Here is an 18,765-nt window from a genome sequence, read left to right as displayed (position 1 = left end):
TGGACGCTAAATGCATCTTCTGTATTAACCTGAACAATGGCTCTCCGACAAAAGGAAAAAATGGCACACTGACAAGTAGCTGTCTGGTCTGCGGTCGCTTGTTTCTCACCTAGCCTTCAGGTGATATAAGCCAGAGGGTGTAAAGAGGGCCTCGGTGTGTCTGATCCAGGTGTGCAAAGCAGGTTATAAAAAAGCTGAAAGAAGTGTGGAAACCTTTCCAAGCTATATCGGCCTCTTATACGGCCATTTTGTTGTCGTGTTTGTTTCCAGTTAACTTAAATAGCCTAACCTGGGTTCACCACGATGTGTGTTTTTCTGCAGTGCGGGCCCCAAATGCTTTTTCGCTCCGGAGCTAAACGATACCTTGTTTTCCACTTTCTGAAGTGTTTTACGCAAGCATGCTCCAGCATGCTGTTCCAGCGTTCACGGAAAAAAAAACCACAGCCTCTGCCATGGCAGCAGTTCCAAACCACATCTACTGCCTTAAGTAATTTAAAAGCCAACTTTTCTTACTTCTGATACTCTGTAGTGCCATCTATGATTATTCTTTTCTGTGTTACTACGTTGAAATAGTTTTCACGTTTTTTTTTTTTGTCTCTTTCTGTTTTTTCCTGTTTTTTCTTTTTGTAAAAACCCTTGCTGTGAGGCGCTTCGAATGCACATTGAATGCTTTAGAAGTGCTGAACAAAGATATTATAAAAGTGCCAAGGGCAGTAATCCTTTATATATGAAATAATACAAACATTTTGATCTTCATGCTTGTAGAATCCTATTCTCACATATTATATCTTTAACTTTTGTCATTTAATTTTGTGAACCTCCAATTCTCCACCCCCTGACAATCCCACCAATTTGGCTTCACCGACAGCCACAAAACTGGATGATGTTGGGTGCTTATTGGGATCCGAATTAGAAAAACAAAATTTGAAGATGAAACATTTGAGTATACATTTCTTTAAAGGCCGTTCAAAAGACATATGGTGCACTTTGTACCTCGTGAAGTAGATTTGTTTACGCAGCAGATGTCCTGAACACTGCTTTTTGTAAGTGAACGGGTCAGCTGGTGATGACGGTTGTTTTGATTGCAGCATCATTAGGGGGTAACGGCACTGTTGGTGGTGGGCTGTGGCTTGGGGGGGGGAGGAGATCAATCAATGCCAAGCCCTTCCCACCCCAACACTCTAGCTCACCCTCACCCAATTTCACTGCACTTGTGCCAGACATGACGAAAGTCTAATGGAGCTGTAGCCAATCACAGAGAGAGATGAAAAGGGGGCGTCAAGGGAACGTAAATAGGTTTAACCTGGTGGCCGGTGACTAACCTTCACGTTTCTACTTCCTGTCTCAGGCGTGCGAAATGGGGTCATTTTTGTGCCTCTAGGACAAATTTCAGTTCCCTAAGAAGCCAGACCCAGAGGTGCTGTAGAAGAGCTTTTGAAAGAACTTTTGAAGTGAAACCAGTCAGTCTGTAAAAAACTTTTTGATGTGCTGAAACACAAATTTTTGTTTTGATTTGCTGAAATACCAGTGTTGTCCTTATTGTTAGCGAATGCTCTTTAAATTCTGAAAAGTTCATTTGTAGTTCATATTATGTATGAAATGAATCTCGTTCTCAAGAAAGGATGGTTTCGATCGTGTGAATATTAATCAAAGAACAACAAAACAAAAGACTAAGAAAACTTTAGAAATGTAATTTAAACTCCAGAACTAATATTGACATTCCCCTTGGCTCTCCCCTTGATGCTGTCAAAAATCTAGTTTTTCTTTGTAGACAAAACATGATATGTATACATATTTATATAGAATATTAACTTACTTTCACCGTGAGTTTACTGTTGAGCCTCTTAACAGTGCAAAAGAAAACCAATTGGGTGGTCCTGAGCCCTGTTTCACGAAGCAGGATTACCGAGTTAGCTGGATAACTGCACCGAGTAAAACCCAGAACCCTTCCAAATCTGGAACATGGCCTGAAGTAAGAAGAGCTATTCTGGGTTTTACTTTAGTGCAGTCATCCAGCTAACTCAGTAATCCTGCTTCTCATGAAATACCCCCCTGGTGTGTGTGTGTGTGTGTGTGTGTGAGAGTGCATGCTGTACTGCCCTCTGGTGGAAATCAATCAATAAAACCATAAAATAATATCAAAAGAATACCACCAAAGAATATCAGAATAGGACAGAGGTGGGTAACGAGGCCTGTATCTGTTTATGGTTTTCATGCCAACTTCTGGGCTTAATTACGCATCAAACCCCATCATTTACACCATCTACATTTCTTGATAAGCACATGTATGACAACCGAAGGCTGTTGTTGTATCCCTATATCCCTTTACTGTGATCTAATGAACAAGTGCACCATTGTTGGTGTACATAGCCAGTTAGCCCATTTAGTCAAGATGGAAATGAAAGCCTGCATATACACTGGCCCTGCAGGGCCGGAAATGCTTACCTCTGGACCTGAAGAATAACCCCATAGAATCCAGTGATAAATTGTACTTGCTATTGTTAGCAAAAATTGTAAGACGAAATTAGTTTTATGACGAAATTGACCATCATAAAACTAAGAACATCAGCAGTGATAATTACACATAGTGAGATTATACCGGAGCAAAGAGCAGCACAGGCAGTTAGGCTTGTCCTCTTTGACTCCATATATTGTAGTATTGTGTTCTCGCTGTGTCTTTAATGGAAACAAGACTGTAGCACTGTACAGAATTAGTCTGCCTTCTCTGTACAATGTGTCAAAGTAAGAAATATTATGAAGATGGATTTATAAATGAGTAAGAAAATGGGCTGTGTGGAACAAGGCTTCGACAGTCCCTGTGCGGCAACCTTAATGTTTGCCTTTCAGATGTGGGATTGTGATTTTGTTTCCCCCTGATTTTGAATCACTGCCTCAGGGTAATGGCCCAAGTTTATGGGAAAGGGGGAACAGACAGGGTTTGACCCCTGACCCCTGCTGTGTCATAGAGCTTGTGAAAGAAAGCGTGAAAGAAAGCACTCGGAACACAGGTGAAGATATGCTATATGCTGCTAGCCCTGGGGCTGATGGATGCAGCTTACTCTAGAATTATTCTAGCTTAAGTTGTCTTTTGAGCGAGCAGGAGAGTTTACTTGATGTATATCTTGATATCAGCTGTCAGTGCCTCTCTCCCCTATCCTAAGGGGTCAAATGCATGGGTCCTGTGCTGGAACGTCATGTTCAAATTCAAGCCGGTCCCAGAAAGAAAGACCACCACTTCACCGAAGTAGTTCTTTTTCAATTTCGTATACTTCGTATATTTCGTTTTCCTGTCAGAAGTGACCCAGATGTACCATACCAAGGAAAGCGACCGAGCCTGGTTGGGTTGAGGTTGCAGAAACACGGGCCGAAGCTTTTTTTTCCCGAAAACATTGATGAAGTGCGAGCGCACCGCGGTTAATGGTTGACGAGGACGTTTGATCTCTGTCTCATGTTGGCGTGACATTGAGTTGGGTGAAGGTCGCTGGGCGATAAGGCAGGTATAAGATAAACAAGCGAGCGTGCGGTGCGTGGTGTTTGACGGGCGTGTGCCCTCCCATGCTCTGAGGCGGGGGCCCCCGACCGTCCGGCATCACCCCATACCGACGGCCTTCCGGAAGAGGCCATTCACAAACCGGTTCAGCGAACGCGAAGTGGCGGACCGGACCAATGGTGACTGAGAGCCGCCCCCGAGGTCACTTCTCACTGGACGGCTCGTTGGACAGCGACACTCTGCAGGGGTCCACCCACCTCCAAAAGCGGGCGTTCAGACGTCCTTCGTAAAGCGAAACAAATAAATGTTCACGAGCCAAATGTCCTGTTCCCGGAATTATCTGGAAAAAAAACAAAAAACCAACGAGCGTCTGACCTGAACTGCGCGTCACTCAAAGTGTACATTTGGGGGGGAAAAACTTGTCGGTTTGGGTTTATCCCAAGCATTGCTGGGATTTCAGTCCCGGAAATAAATTACTGTATTGCTTTTGCTAAAAAAATGCTGTTAGCATTGAGTGAACGCCATTTTTGCTACTTTACAATGTGATAAAATTCCATATTAACTCTTACCTGCCTCTTACATGCCCTTAAAGGGGGAGGGAAGTAAACTGTCCAATCACAATCTATTCTCAATGCTCCGCCTTTTCAAGTCCTGAAGCATTCAGAAGAGATGAAATTGACGTATTACATATGCTGTAGGCGTAATAAAAGTTGAAACGTACTGTTCTTACGAGTAAAGCTGTGGTCTTAAGCATTCGGAGATAATGTCTGTTTTTCTTTAAGGATAATCTGCACATTTGCACACCAGACCCATGCATTATAAGCCAATGGATTCTTTATTTTTTGCAGTTTTTTGGTGGGTGGTTTTGGGTCACGGATTAGCGTTGCTCAAACCCAGACCTCAGCCAGAATTCCACAGAGGGCGAGCTCCTAGCCCCCCCCCCCCCCCCCGCAGACAGGCGCTGTAACTGGTGGCATGATGCCTTCCAGCTGTGCTGCTCTGGCGCTGCCTGGGCCCAGATGTGGAGGAGTGGGGGCCGCCACGGGGCCCGGGGAGCTGAAAACCCAGAACCCGATCCAGCGCTAATGGTTTGCGCCTTTGCCGCGCGGGGGGTCGTTTTAATCACATGACTGGGGCTGTTCTCATTAATGCTCGACATCACAGAGGGTCTGATTTGGGCGATGGGGGGTGGGGAAAGGGGGAAGGGGGAGGGGGATGGGAGGGTAGGTGTTGAATTCTCTGAGGTGGTACAAACGGAGAGGGAAAATGGCTGCCAGCTGCCAGAGTCATTGGAGCGGAGCGGTACGGTTTTACCACATAACGGTGGTCACGACAACCTTCTCTGATCCTTGACGGCTCCTTTCAGGACTCAGTCCTCGGACATCTGTTAATCATCTGTATTTGTTGGAAGTGCTAATTTCACCCTCAACATCCTTCTGTTCCTTCAGTTTCCTACCTGCCATTGTTCGCTTCCGTTTCCCGGCAACCCTGGCGATATTGGCTGCTTTTGTAATTGCGTTCCCAAACGATTTGTTTTCCTGCACAAAACCGCAGGGAATGTATTAGCTCATAAAATCAATACTTGCCGATAGGTGAAGAAATAGAAGCATTGATCGCTTAACAGGCGAGAAACAAACAAATAGGAATGTTTTTAAATGAACAGATAGATCGTGGGTGTTTTCCAACACACTTCACCCACTTTGTTTTGCTGCAGCGACCCTTCCTCTGATAAATTATCTCTGCGTATATAATTATCCTGTTGTTCCAGCCCGCGTGCAGAACAGGACGGTGTCCCCACTCCTGACATTCCCTCTGGGGGACGTCAATGCCAGCCGTTACAGCTATTTACAGTCAGCCTGTTCAGCGAACGGGCCTCATGACTTGTGTTTTGCACTCTGCTATAATCCGTGGAATACAAGCAGCATCCAGAGAATTCAACAGCGTCGAAAGTGGGGGTTAATTCTCACCTCACGGTGACCCAGAAGGGTTATGCCCACAGTACGGGACATTTGCTGGGTGCTGTGGCGGCAGTTGGAGGCGAAGTTGGGTTAAATTCTGGTATAGCACTATAATTAGAAGGCCGGCGTAGCCAGAAGGATTGTAATTAGAAACGGCTGGCACAGGCTTCTTGGGAAGCTCTAGCGGTGCAGGATTCTGTGGGCAGCGGTCCAGGCCCGGGGGTTATTAGTAATTGACTATTTCCGCCGCCCCTCCCCTCAGCGGAGTCAGAATGGGCACTGTCCTCAGGTCACAGCCCAGTTCTCTGTTGCGGGACGGGGTGGGGGGGGGGGGGGTTGAGGGACGGGGGGGTGGGTGGGCGGTGTATTTGGCGCGGCGGGGGGGTTGAAGCGATGCCAGTTTGTCAGCATCGGGAAGCTTAACCGCCCCAGATCAAACCCAGGCCCCGGGAACGGCGCTCTGGTCTCCCGCCGTCGCGGCTTAGACGGACCCCTCTATAAGGCTCAGTGTGTACCTGTGTACACCTCATTTCAGAACGTGCACTTCAAAGGAACTTTCCAACACTAATGAAAAATCTTAAGTCGTTCTGTGCTCAAGTCCGAGGAGCACTGTAACGCTTTCCCAGCTTTTGTTGGTGAGCGGCGTGAGGACAACGACGCAGTTCAGTGAGGTCACATCACGCTCGCTCCCTTCTCTGCACATTTAGCATCCTCGACTGTGTGTACATGACTTTCCCGCAGTCCCTGCATCGTATCACGTGTCAGCCAGACACTGACTGTTGCATCGTATGGCCCCATCGTAACTTAGCCCACCGCTGCAGGTGGCTTTCATTAGTTGTACCCTTGGCGGGAGAAGCAACAGGGTTCGTCTGAAATAGAGGAGAGTAAAGCACCTTTGTGACAGTGTCTCTTTAAAAGGCGTTTTACAAATAAAATTTAATTGAGTCGTTCAAGCCTACGAAAACACGACTGTTTCCTAGAGCTGTAGCTTCAGGGCACCTGTTCCTAACCGCTACAATGCATTCCTCACAGGGAGCGAGTGTGTGGCACATTGCGTTCAAATTACGGTCACCGCATTTAGTAAGAACATCCATTGCGTAAACTTACAATGCAGAATGGCAGCATTCATTAAATGGGAGGGAAATTATGTAAATGCAGGGAAAGGGAACTTCATTGAAGTGGAGCTGTGATTCCTGGAATTGAGTCCCAGTAAGAACCAGCTTGGGTCAGTGCTGCAGAGACCCTGCAGTCTTCCTAAAGCAGGGCAAGACTACCCCGTTAAGCCCAGATGACGCGAGTGAGTGCAGTGTGAGGTCATTCAGGGCAGGTTTAATGCTAATGCTTCAGTGTGTGTTGCTACATGGCCATAGGCCTATCAGCTGTTGTTTATAAGCTGGGAGCTTCAGGGTGCCATTACACAGCATTAAACCATTTCATTCTGAGGAAGGTCTGCAGAATGCACAACGCGTCAAATGGCTCTGTTTGGCTAGCCAATACGGAATTTTCCCCCATTGTTTGGTTTCAATAGCTACATACGGAAAAGCCTTAGTGTAATTTTCCTGAATCAGTCAGCTCTGTAGCCGGATAAGATTGGCTGCAAACGTAACATTTTACCGCATTGTCAAGTCTTATGTTATCTCACTTAAGTTGCCAAAGCAAGATTGCATTCCACAGAAGGAAACAAAATGGATTAAGTTCCCTAACAGTACACTGTAGACTGTGATATCAGTGACACACCCGCCCAAATACTGCATGTTTGTTTGAGACTTTATACTGGATGGTTCAATTCAATGAGTCCTTACAGTAGTGACAGTTTGTTATACTATAGTGTATAACTGAGAAAGCGGTGCATGAATGGTATACATTGTGGTGTATAGGGGATGTTGATTAAAAACCTAGTTAGACAGCAAAACCTATTGGTACTTAAGTAATAAATAGGGACATTTCCAATGGGTTGTGTAACTGGTCGTTGAGTGCTTAGCGCTAACACAGAAGGACAATGTTTTGTTTTCCACAAAAGAGATAAGGCCTGTATTTGAAATATGATAAACCTTCTTATGACTTTAGCTTTATGGATATTGTTTGGTGACTTGTTTACAGTTGGCTCAGCCATAATTTCCAGTATGACTCTGGTTCATTTTAGGCCAGACTGACCCAGAACTCGATGGGGGGAGGTCAAAGGTCACACATGCACACATGGTTGGCGTCATTAAGCACATAAGCCCAGGAAAGGTCGGCGCACATGTGTGTTGGGTGTCAGACACAAATCACACACTTGTTATGAAACCCCCGGGTGCCCTACTTTTCTGTGATGCGGGTCGTCGTCTGCAGCCCACAGTGAGACGCGCTTGTTTGAAGATGATAGGCTGGTGTGAGAGAGAGGACGCATCGATGACAAAGTGGGGTTCCGAAGCGGGTCGGGCCTGGTGGCGACGGGGCCGGTCGTGTGGCCTCTGCCCGTTTAATCAGGAATCGGGTCGATCGGCGCGCGTCTCGCTCCAGACGACGCGGCCCTTCCGCTCCGGGCCTCGAAAAACAAAAAAGCCGCCGCGCGAAACGGGCGGGGCGAGGGCAGGGGAGGAGGAGGAGGAGGACGCGCCGCTTCGTTTGAAAGTTTTTCGGTAAAGCCGGCTCCGTGTTCCACCCGGGGCCTTCGTCTGAACGCAGCACGAAAGAGAAAGGCCTCACGGGGCCCGAGCCTCGGGGTCCGGGGGCCGCTGGCGGTTAGCCCCGGGGGCAGTTCTGTTAACCCGCCTGTTGTTAAGAGCGGGCCTGTGTAATGAGCCTGTTGTTAAGAGCGGGCCTGTGTAATGACCCTCTTTTTTTTGCCATTTTTCTCCCATTTTCTCCCCAATTTAGTCGTTATACCAGTTCCCCGTGTGTATCACGGTCCTGGTCGATACGCTATCCTCCTGTTGGTCTGGGGAGGGTGTGGACTACCACATGCCTCCTCCGATAGACTCCGATGGAGTCGCCAGCCGCTTCTTTTCACCTGACAGCGAGGAGATACACTGGGAGAGCGTAACGCGTGCGGAGGTTCACGCTATCTCTCCCAGATCCCCTCCCTGCTGAACAGGCCCCCCGACCAACCAGTAGGAGTCGCTCATGCAACGATCATGACTCATACCCTCACCCCCGGCTTCCCACCCGCGAACACCGCCAACTGTGTTCGTGGGAACGTCTGACCGAGCCGGAAGCTCCGCTGCCGGGGATTGAACCCGGGTCTCCGCGGTGGTAGGCAAGTGCTTTCGCCTCTGCAGACCCAGACGGCCCCTGTAATGGCCCTCTTTACCAGCTTGTTAACAGGTTGTCAGGGCGTTTTGTTGACTCGGTGGCCCCTGGCCTGGGGTCAGTGGCGGATGAGGGGGAACGGGCCCCACGTCTGAGAGCGCCTCACCGTCGGGGCGAGCAGAGCCGGCGTAGGGGGGCGGGGGGGGGGGGTGACCCCGACCCCGACCCATAAACCCCGCGCTCTACCGAGGGGGCCATACGTCTTACTGTAAACCGGCAACGAAACGAAAACAGGGCAATTATCGTCCCCTCTCCAACACGGGCTTTTTTTTCCGGGCGGGCACCTCCCGCCGTCGCTTGCCACTCCCGCACTTTCAAAGGAGGCATTTGTTAGGGGCATGTCAGAATCCGACCTGACAGGAAGCTCTACACATAACTCCCACGGGAGACGGGTCGCTTGAGCGGGTCAAGCACACTGGGGCCCGGCAGGGGGGATGTGTGGGCGCTTTGTGCCTGTCTCAGTCTCCTGAGGACACGTGCCCCTCGCTGGCTTTTTTTTTTTCATCGCGTCGGGCTGGGACCTTAAAAATCCCGGCCCTTTATCGTTTCACCTGCCGAGCTTTTTCACCGAGGGACGCCGGCGACCGATGGCGCGTGTAATCGGGCCGCTCTTTGGCCGTCGCCCGAAGGCCCGGCTGAGCCTCCGTTTGCACAGCCGCCGACAGGCCTGGGACAACGGGAAAACAGCGGGCAGCTTGTTTGTCCAAAGACGGAAGAGACGCTCTGCAAACATTGCTTCCTGGTGTCATTACGTGTAAAAAAAAAAAAAAACCGCCCAGGCTATTAAGAGTTTTCATTAGCCATAGCTACTGAACAACCTTCCGCTAATGCTGCCTGACGATAGCCACTTTAGATGGTCTGCCGAACAGCCGCTGAAAATCCTCTCTGAAACACGGGGTTTAAAAAAAAAAAAAAATGCTGTTGCTAGGAATGAGTGACCCCGAGCGTGTGAATTCAACCGAGCGATGTTGTACGTGGCCGTCGAAGCGGAAAGAGCAAACTATTGCACCTGCCCGCGGTCTGCACTTTAGGAACGACTGAACAGTCTGCCGTCTGCCATTTCGGCTCAGCGGGGCCTGTGGCAACCAGGGGTTTCACAGACGGATGTCACCTGGACGGAATGTTACGCATGTTACATTTTCAGTTTTGAGCTGTTCCTCATCTCAAGCTCAAACACCGCCAAGTTGAATACAAAAATTTCAAAAATCAACACGTATCTGTTCCAGGCCATAGATAAGTAGTATGATTTGTTTGATCACTGTCAAAACAGAATCATAGGGCTTGATCCAGTAATATAAAAATGTATTATCAACTCAAGCCAGAGTTATTTAAGGTTATAGTGAGTTTCTTTACTGGAAATTTAAGGAGTGGTGTAGATTGTTCTTGTCAAACTCGTTGGCTGAGCATTTCCTGAGATCGCTTGCACGTGGTTCACATTCTGCTGCTTCCTCGAAAGAGTTCCTTTTTTTGTTTGCTTTTGTTTCAAACTAGGGAAGTCCAATTGAGCTGGCAAACATAAGTTAAAGTGTTTGATTTTCTTCACTTTCAGATAACTGTTGCATTCACAATGTCATTTTTTCAATGTACCTTTTCAATAATGTTTCAAATGTTTCAAAACATTTGCTTGCACCTTCAGAGGTAGGCTACTGCAGTTTGTGCACGTAATGAGAGTTGTTGTTGCTTTTTTTGGTATCTTCCATTCCTTTGATTACCTCAGCATTTTTTTTTAAAGCCCACGGCAGTGCAAATGTTAATTTCATTTGTCTTGCGTAACGTCTGTAAATAAAGTTATGCGATGTTAATTTTGATATTTATTGAGGGGGAGAACGTCATTGAACTGAAAATAAGTAAACATCAAGTGAGTAAACATGCGCTCACCCTGCTCATATTTCAGCAGACAGGCATCCATGCAGTGGCCTGTTCCCTGCCCTGTACTGTGTCCGCTGCCCTGTGTGCAGCAGCCAGACACGTTTATGCTTACTGGACAGGAAGTGTTAACCTTGCACAACAGTCAGTTCCCCCTACACAGCTGTATTTCATCAAGACCTTTTATATGTTTCTCACGTGTCTTTAAAGGTTCTAAATGTTTCTTTCTGTCACTGTAAATCGTCAGTGCCAGGTGGTAGCAGTTTATTGGTTGTAAAATAAATTTTAAAAATATATTATATATATATATATATATATATTATATATATAAAGTAATATTTAATATTACTGTTCATGTTTGCAGATATGATAAGGATGGTCTGTGGTTTCTTTCCACAATATTCAAGTTATACAACAAGGGAAGTATATTATTTTAGCTTAGATACTGTCTGGTTTGTTTTTTTTATTGTTCATGTGCACTTTCAATGCTGACGTACTTGAGACGCATGACAGAAAGTGTGATTTATGGAAAAGAAAAGATAAAGGGCGCGGGAGGGGGGGGGGGCGGTTCGTCTAAAATGCAGAGGAGCATTTTAGACATTTTAGAGCTTCTCTTTCCTTCCGCAGAGCGAAAAACAGAAGTGGACGTCCTTGAGCAGTTTCACAGCGGCCCCTTTCCGTCTTTCCTGCTCCGGTCGGGTTCCCCTCCCGAGAGCCGCAGTGCGCGGGCAGACTCAACGCCGAGCTGCCCAACGCCGGCTGACTTAACGTAGCCTTAACACATCCTTCGCCCGGCACTGTTTTCTGCCGTCGTCACGGCCGGCCAAAGTGCGCTCGGCGCGCTCTTGCACAAGCGCTGACGGTGTGTTCTTTCACGGCCGCCGCTGCCGCCGCCGCTTGTTTTCCCTTCTTCCTGCGCTGTGTGTTTTCTTTTCCTCTCCCTTACAATAAGAGCGAAGGCTGGAAACAATATTTATGAAGCGCCACGCTGAGTTTGTTTTCCTCTGAGCTGCGGGCTTGTTTCCCCCCCTGCGTCTTTCCGAACTCCGTCTGTCCGGGCCCCTCCGCGACGTGCTGGGAGTTTGGGCGGTGGGAGCCCCTCGCCCGCGCTTTCGGCGCTCGGTGGTCAGAAACGATGGGGACAAGATTTGTTGTTGAAGACAGATGGTGCCCCCGACCGCTGACCCTGAATCAGTTTGAGGTTTTTCCACAAAATGACTCAGGCTAAGGTTACCGTTAGGGTGGTCTGATCCCTGACCAGCGCGCGGTGATGCCGTCCACCCGGATAGAGGGAGCCCAGCACGGGGTCCTCGCTGTTTATTAGCACAATGTGATGTCTCGGGCAGAGGCACCTGACACTGTAGCGACCGATGAATCAACAGCTTCCTCAGGTTCCCTTCCAAAAAAGCAAAGCCCTCGTGTTTTCCCGTCTGCTTTTAAACTCTATCTGACTGTCTGATATGGTGGTTTCATGTGACTTGTTTTTGGCTGTCCGTGTAGAACCTTATTTCTCAGGATTGCTGCCATTTACTTTAGAGGCCTGGTCTGCGATCTTGTTTTCATCTGCACAGCCATGGAACTACAGCCTGTTGATTAAATGAGGATCTGAAACCGAATTGTTCCTTCTTTAGTTTGAAATGTATTTTGTTTATTCTGTTTTGATAGAGCCAAACTAGTCATGGAGCTGTTGGAAGCTATTTCAGACATTGGTACTGTGCTGATCCCAAAATTTCAGCTTGGTCTGTGCGTTTCACTTTGAACGCTGAGCAGGAGGCCAGGGGGTATTCTTGGCAGATAGTCCTGAGCATATGTGAGACCTCTCGCCTCAGATCCGCGTTTGGTGGATGACATGTTAATGATGCGTTTCCCGCTCAGCAAAGCCAACTTCCTTTTGCTGTTTGCGGTTCTCTTCCTTTTCAGAGAACTGTTTTCTCTGCAGTGGGGAAAAGATGAGGTGTTTAACCTATATGTGTGTTTTTGCTTTTTCTCGAACATAAACAAAAACATGTTTTTCTTTGGGAGACTGGGAATAGGTGAAAGGGTGACTTAGTGGAAACATAGTGGAAATATATGCTTTTACCAGCATAATTTTACAAATCAGGCTTAATGTAATGACTTACAGCAGGAAAACAATAGACAACGTTCCTGTGTGAGCAACAAGCTTGCAAACTGTGTCAAAAGGATTTTAGCATCCACAATGTAAGCAGGCACTGCATAAATCCAGTTACCCGCTCATTTCTTTGTGATTTGTCACACCATCTTTTTTTACACGAATGGACAAGAATGGATTCTTGATTCTAAGAGTGGTTATTAGCTGCCTCTGGTGGGCAAAAAAAAAAAAAAGGCCAAATCCGATTCTAAGCATCACAGAAGTGTCAACGTACTTAACCTTTGGTAAGGAAAAAAGTGTTTTTTTAGTGGCGTTGGTATTGCAAGGGGAAGTGGTCTCCCAGCATGCGGTGCATGCATTTAATTGTGTACGGCGCTGTCAAGTATCCTTATGAGTCACAAGCCCTGTGACACTGAACCCAGTAAAATAAGTCAGCAGCACTACACCTCCCTTAACACAGATTTCTGTCGGCATGGGGGTGTTTCAATGTGCTTCCACAAAAAGCGCTCATTCACCATACTTTAAATCGTTAGCAGCCAGTCACCTGTTCTTTATATTACTGCACGAGTCAAAACTCTTTAAGGTAAAACCAGCTCTAAATAGCGCAAGGAGCGGTGCCAGGTACAGTGTAGGTACAACAATGAAATCCCGCTGCCGTTACGTAAATCGAACCGCAGTATTTGCAATGCGAACTGAATTCAGTGAACGCGAACTCCCTTATTTGAATTTTCTCCATTGAACTTCGTGCGGTTTTCTCTTCAATCGTCTGCTTTTGAATTGCCGAAGAACATCGAACCAGTCTTTCCAATTTAAGGATGAGTGATTCTAATCAGCGATGAAAGAAAAGGTTCTGCTTCGCTCTCCGTCCTGTACCGACGGCCTTTTTATCTGCCACTTCTTTTGCGTGGCTTCACTGCAAATATTTCTGTATTAAATTACATTTGGAATTACATTACACCTGAAAATGTGATGAATATATAAAAACTGGCAATGCCACTTCCACATTACCTATTGGATTGCACATATTTTATAAGCAGTTATAATACAGTGTGTTGTATGGGGGGATTTCACGATGCCTGATTACTGAATCAGTTGGATAACTGTGCTGACTAAAGCCCGGAAAAACAGCTCTTTTTTACTTCAGTCCATGTGCCAGATTTGGGAGGGTTCCGGGTTTTGCTCATTGCAATTATCCAGCTTACTCAGTAGTCCTGCTTCCTGAAACAGGGCCCTGCAGTGCACTGGAGCAGTGTTCGTATCTGTTGTGTAGCAATGTCGCCATCTTTGTGTAGCGGTTTGCAGTAGCAGGAGCATGGTTGTCTGTAGTGTCACACTGTTATGCGTCCTTCATAATTTGTTGTCGCAGGTCATAAAACATTTAGCCTAATTTGCTGTTATTTGTTGTATTGTAAATGGTGTACAGTGATGCTGAAGTTGCAGTCAGCTGTGTAACCTTGCTGCCGTGTGTGTCTCTGTGTGTGTGCGTGTGTGTGTGTGTGTGCGCGTGTGTGTTTGACTCCCGCAGCGTGGGTGGGCTCCCTGTCCATGGGCATGATCTTCTTCTGCTCGCCCATCGTCAGCATCTTCACCGACCTGCTGGGCTGCAGGATAACCGCCGTGGGCGGGGCCGCCGTGGGGCTGGTGGGACTGCTGGCCAGCTCCTTCGTCAAGTAAGCACCGCGCGCGCGTCCCTCCTCTTCACCGCCGCTCGCGCCCGGTGCGGCCCGGAGCGGCCCAGAGCGACCGCAGTAGAGCAACTGCAGACAGAGCGACTGCAGACAGAGCCCCTGGTCACAGCTGAGTGCGTGCGGGAGGCCGCTCTCGCTATAATGAGATCAGGGGGGCACGGGGTCGGCCCTGTCTTTGGATGATGTCTAATCACCTGATGAGATTACATCATCCCAGACTTCCTTATTCCCCTGTGGCCCCCTATTATCAGACTGAACCAATGTTAGCACAGACACTCATCCCTCATGCTTAGAGTCAAAACACATAAAGTCACAAAAATCAGGAATGCATATTGCTAATTACATTTAGTGTTTTTTATTGAGAGGAGCTTATATATACACACACACACACACACACACACACACACATATCCTCCTGAGTCCCATAGTAGAATATATAGCTCTTGGATATTAAGAACAGAGACTCATGTCCCCTTCTGGGAACAAATCCAAATGCAAAAATATTTGGACAGTGACACAATCTTTGTTGTTTTAGGTCTGCACTCCAACAGACATAAAAATAAAATAAAACAAAAGACTGTCAGCATTAATTTGAGGGTATTTACATGCATTTGGGGTGATCCGTGTAGGAATTTCAGCCATTTTTATCAATAGTCCCCCCCCCCATCTTAGGGGAGCAAAATTAATTGAGCAAAGTCACAGGAATTTACAGCAGTGCTGTATATATCATTCCCTTCTAATGCAGTGCCAGGTTGAGTGGCTCCCACTCATCCCTAAGCTCTTGCTACCAAATATAAAGCCACAAGTGAGCAGATCTAATGACCCTGGGTTAGCTTGGGTTTAAGCACAGCTTTGGCATACCGTTCTTGCGACTCATCACAGGGTTATCACAGAACTGGCCATTACCCAGCATGCCCTCTGTAGCTGAGACCTTGGGCTGCCTCTTCCAATGCCGGGCAGGTGTTTTACTGGAATGAAAAAAATTTATTCGGTTTGCGTTCCAAAAAAAAAAAAAAAACTGAATCATCTGGTTTTTTTTTTGGAACACGAGAGCCCCAGAGCGGTCCCTGCCCGTACAGGTTACCGCCCAGAAGGTTCAGTCACGGGAACGGCGGGACGGAGGCCGTCGGGTTGCGGCGGTAAAATATTTTTTTAAAACTCCACAAGCGAATGGTTTTGGGTTTTCTCTTCCCCTCCCAGGTCCCTGGGCCCCCTGTACTTCACCTACGGGATCGTCTTCGCCTGCGGGTGCTCCTTCGCCTACCAGCCCAGCCTGGTCATCCTGGGCCACTACTTCAAGAAGCGGCTGGGCCTGGTGAACGGCATCGTGACGGCGGGCAGCAGCATCTTCACCATCACGCTGCCCTTCCTGCTGTCGGGCCTGCTGAAGAACGTGGGGCTCCAGAACACCATGCGCGTGCTCAGCATCTTCATGGTCATCCTCATGCTGGCCGGCTTCACCTACAGGCCCCTCCTCCCCACCGGCTCTCTCAGCAGCAAGCCCGGCCGACGATGCCCGCCCATGAGCAAGATCTTCAACGTCAACATCTGGAAGTCGCTGGGCTACCGGATCTGGGCCTTCGGGATCCCCGCCGCGCTCTACGGGTACTTCGTGCCTTACGTTCACCTGGTGAGTTTTTTTTTTCCGTTGTGTTCGCCTACATAAGCCCTCCTCCAATCCTGGTCCCGGAGAGCCATAGGCTGTGCTGGCCTTTGTTGTTTCTAAGCTTCTAAGTTTCTAAGTTTCTCCATTAATCAATTAAACCAATTGATTACCATTTACTTACCTCACCTTTGACCTGAAGTCGTTGCTGATTTTGGTGTGGAAACCAAAGCCAACCGACTCTGTGCACTCCAGGATCATGGGTGAAGATCATCTGGTCTACACCTTACACATTACACACTGCCTGTGCTGTGCATGAACATACAGCATAGACATAAACATAGTTACTCTTGACATATCCCTGTGCAGTGTTTCCCCTGCTGAGTCAGGGTTATATGGAATTTAGTTCTCTCTTTGCCGCTCGCTTAGTGCCGACTGGTCTAATGATTCAGCTGAAACCCCTCAAGCCTTCTAGGGCTGTTGTTGATTCCACCTCATTGCTCATGACAGCTCATGAGAGGTTGATCATTTCCAGGACGTCTCCCAGAGGAAAGAGCATTGGTTTAACTGCAGTGTATGCAAGGGGAGAAATGGCTCTATTTGCCTCACTGTTAGGGTAAGTCACTGGGGAACAAAATACACAACCCACTTATTTCTTGCCGGGTCTGTCGTTACATTGTGTTTCATTGCCTAGCCTCTCACCGACGAGTCCGACATCACAATCCCTGGCAGCAGGAAATAGAGGCTTAAAAATTTAATGATCATTAGATCCAGTGGAATTAAACCAGCCAGAGCTAACCAAGAGAAACATGAAGCAGTGAATGAGGTGTTGTTTTGAATGAGGTCAACTTCTGGCTTGTACACGTGTACTACATGAGCACAAACTGTAGGTCATTGAGTGGTCTTTCATTTACTGGGAAAAGCACTTAAGTTTTTTTTCCTTGACCTAAAATAGTCTTATTTTGGTGCAGTATACCAGATTGTAGGTTTGTGTGTCAGTTGCTATGATGCTATTAGAGGTAACAGGGTTGCCTCTCAAGAGTTACTGTGGAAAATGCGTGAAATGTTCAACAGAAACAAGCATAGTTCACACTTAACCCCAGAGAATGTCAACTTCATAAATTCTTCTTACAGAAATGTTAGAGGCTTGACGCGCTGGAAGCATGTGGATTTGCACGCATTTATGTGCAGTTAGTATAGTGAAACTATAGGCCTGTATTCAATAAGCATTTCACCTTAAGTTTGGCTCGAGCACAAATGCAAGTGCTCATTTTTTCTTCACAAACTTATTTTTAAACAAACACCAAAGCTAACACTAAGAAAAAACTAACTTTTTGATTTATCTGTGAGTACAATTTACAGACGAGTGTGCTGATTGAAGTCAGGCCATCCCCATCTCACGAGTTCCTTGATTTTATTACTGGTGTTTTACTGGTGTCAGCGACCGTTATGACATAGGATTCGTATACAGCTTGTTATGCTCAAAACTCAAAAGACTTCCTTTAGATCTTTCGTATTTGTAGCAGCCTACATTAAGACGTTATAAAATAGCCTGCAGGTTGAGATCACGTTCATGAATAACAGGAAATATAGGAATTTTTTTGTAGTTCAGGGAAAATATAAAACTCATAAATCATAGCTCTTGTAGACTTTCTTAACTTTTTTCCATGTAAATTCTGCCTATATTCTGTTTTCAGATTTGTGGCAAACCACAGTAGTGAATATTAAGTACTTGGTCCACATGACCTGCTCGTGTGTAAGTGGAAAAGTTATATGGACACGAAAAGCAAATGCACCTCTGAATGTATGGAGCTATTGTAGGTGTAGCTGGAAAATAGTTCAGTCAACCCTGCAGCTCTGTTGATCTGACTTTGATAAACGATCCCATTATTGTTACAGTATTCCATACCGTTTACATAAAGGAAGGTATTATATATTTTCTTAGCATTTATTGCATTACATAGGCGTCATATTGAGAGAAAGGTCTCTTTTTTTGGGGGTGTGGTAACCAGGGTGGTCTGGAGGGCGGTTGGGAGGCTCAGTGTTTATCGAGAAGCCGAGACCATGTTAATGAAGGGAGATGAGGCCCTCCAGGGCCACCGTCGGTGTTTGTTTTATTCCATAGCGATGTCCTTCCCAGCGTCCCCCACCCCTGGCCTCCCTTCTGACGTGGGGTGAGAATCGCGGCGGGCGCTCCGGGATTCGTTCGCCCGTTTTGGGAAAAGGCCTCGAGACTCTCAGGTCCGAACGACGCCACAGCCCAGCGGTGGAAGTTTGACCTTTGCAGTCACTGCTGACTCGCTAGCAAAAGCGATGAGCTCAGCTATAACCACTCCCTGCAGAACTGCCATCTTATCAAAATCAGACCCCATATCTGTCAGCTCAACACAGTGAGAGTCAAAGTCCTGACGGACCTTCCTCATTCTATCTCCCAACTGCTCCAGGCACCTTAGAAACAGATAGGGGGTCAGTCCTGTGAAGTTTTTTCTTTCAGGAATGTTTATACAATAGATGGATTATAACAAATGGGAACATTGCCAAGGACATAGTATTATATCAGAATGTTCTGTTGTTGTTACTAGAATAATGTTCTAGTAATAAAAAAAAACAAAAAAAACAGATGTTAATTAGACAGATTGGCAACGTGGCACAGGGGATTTGCTGTATAATTCTAGTACTGAGTGGCTAACTCAATTTTAGTGCAGTAATTTGGCGGAAACTTGGTCTCTTTTTCAGTGGAATTCCTGCATTGGTTTCAG

The 18,765-nt window shown here is 47.0% G+C and overlaps 1 protein-coding gene across 1 annotated transcript in view; it reads left to right on the top strand.

Moving 5' to 3' along the window:
• Window positions 1-18,765, top strand: part of slc16a10 (solute carrier family 16 member 10) — a 41,495-nt gene that overhangs the window by 10,900 nt on the left and 11,830 nt on the right. Inside the window, exons 2-3 of the mRNA XM_035422122.1 lie at window positions 14,241-14,385; window positions 15,604-16,033. Coding sequence (XP_035278013.1) covers window positions 14,241-14,385; window positions 15,604-16,033 — 575 coding nt within the window. The remainder of the gene's footprint in view (window positions 1-14,240; window positions 14,386-15,603; window positions 16,034-18,765) is intronic.

This window comes from Anguilla anguilla, chromosome 6, assembly GCF_013347855.1.
Source record: "Anguilla anguilla isolate fAngAng1 chromosome 6, fAngAng1.pri, whole genome shotgun sequence".
NCBI classification, from domain to species: domain Eukaryota; kingdom Metazoa; phylum Chordata; class Actinopteri; order Anguilliformes; family Anguillidae; genus Anguilla; species Anguilla anguilla.
This window is presented reverse-complemented; position numbering and strand designations above follow the sequence as displayed.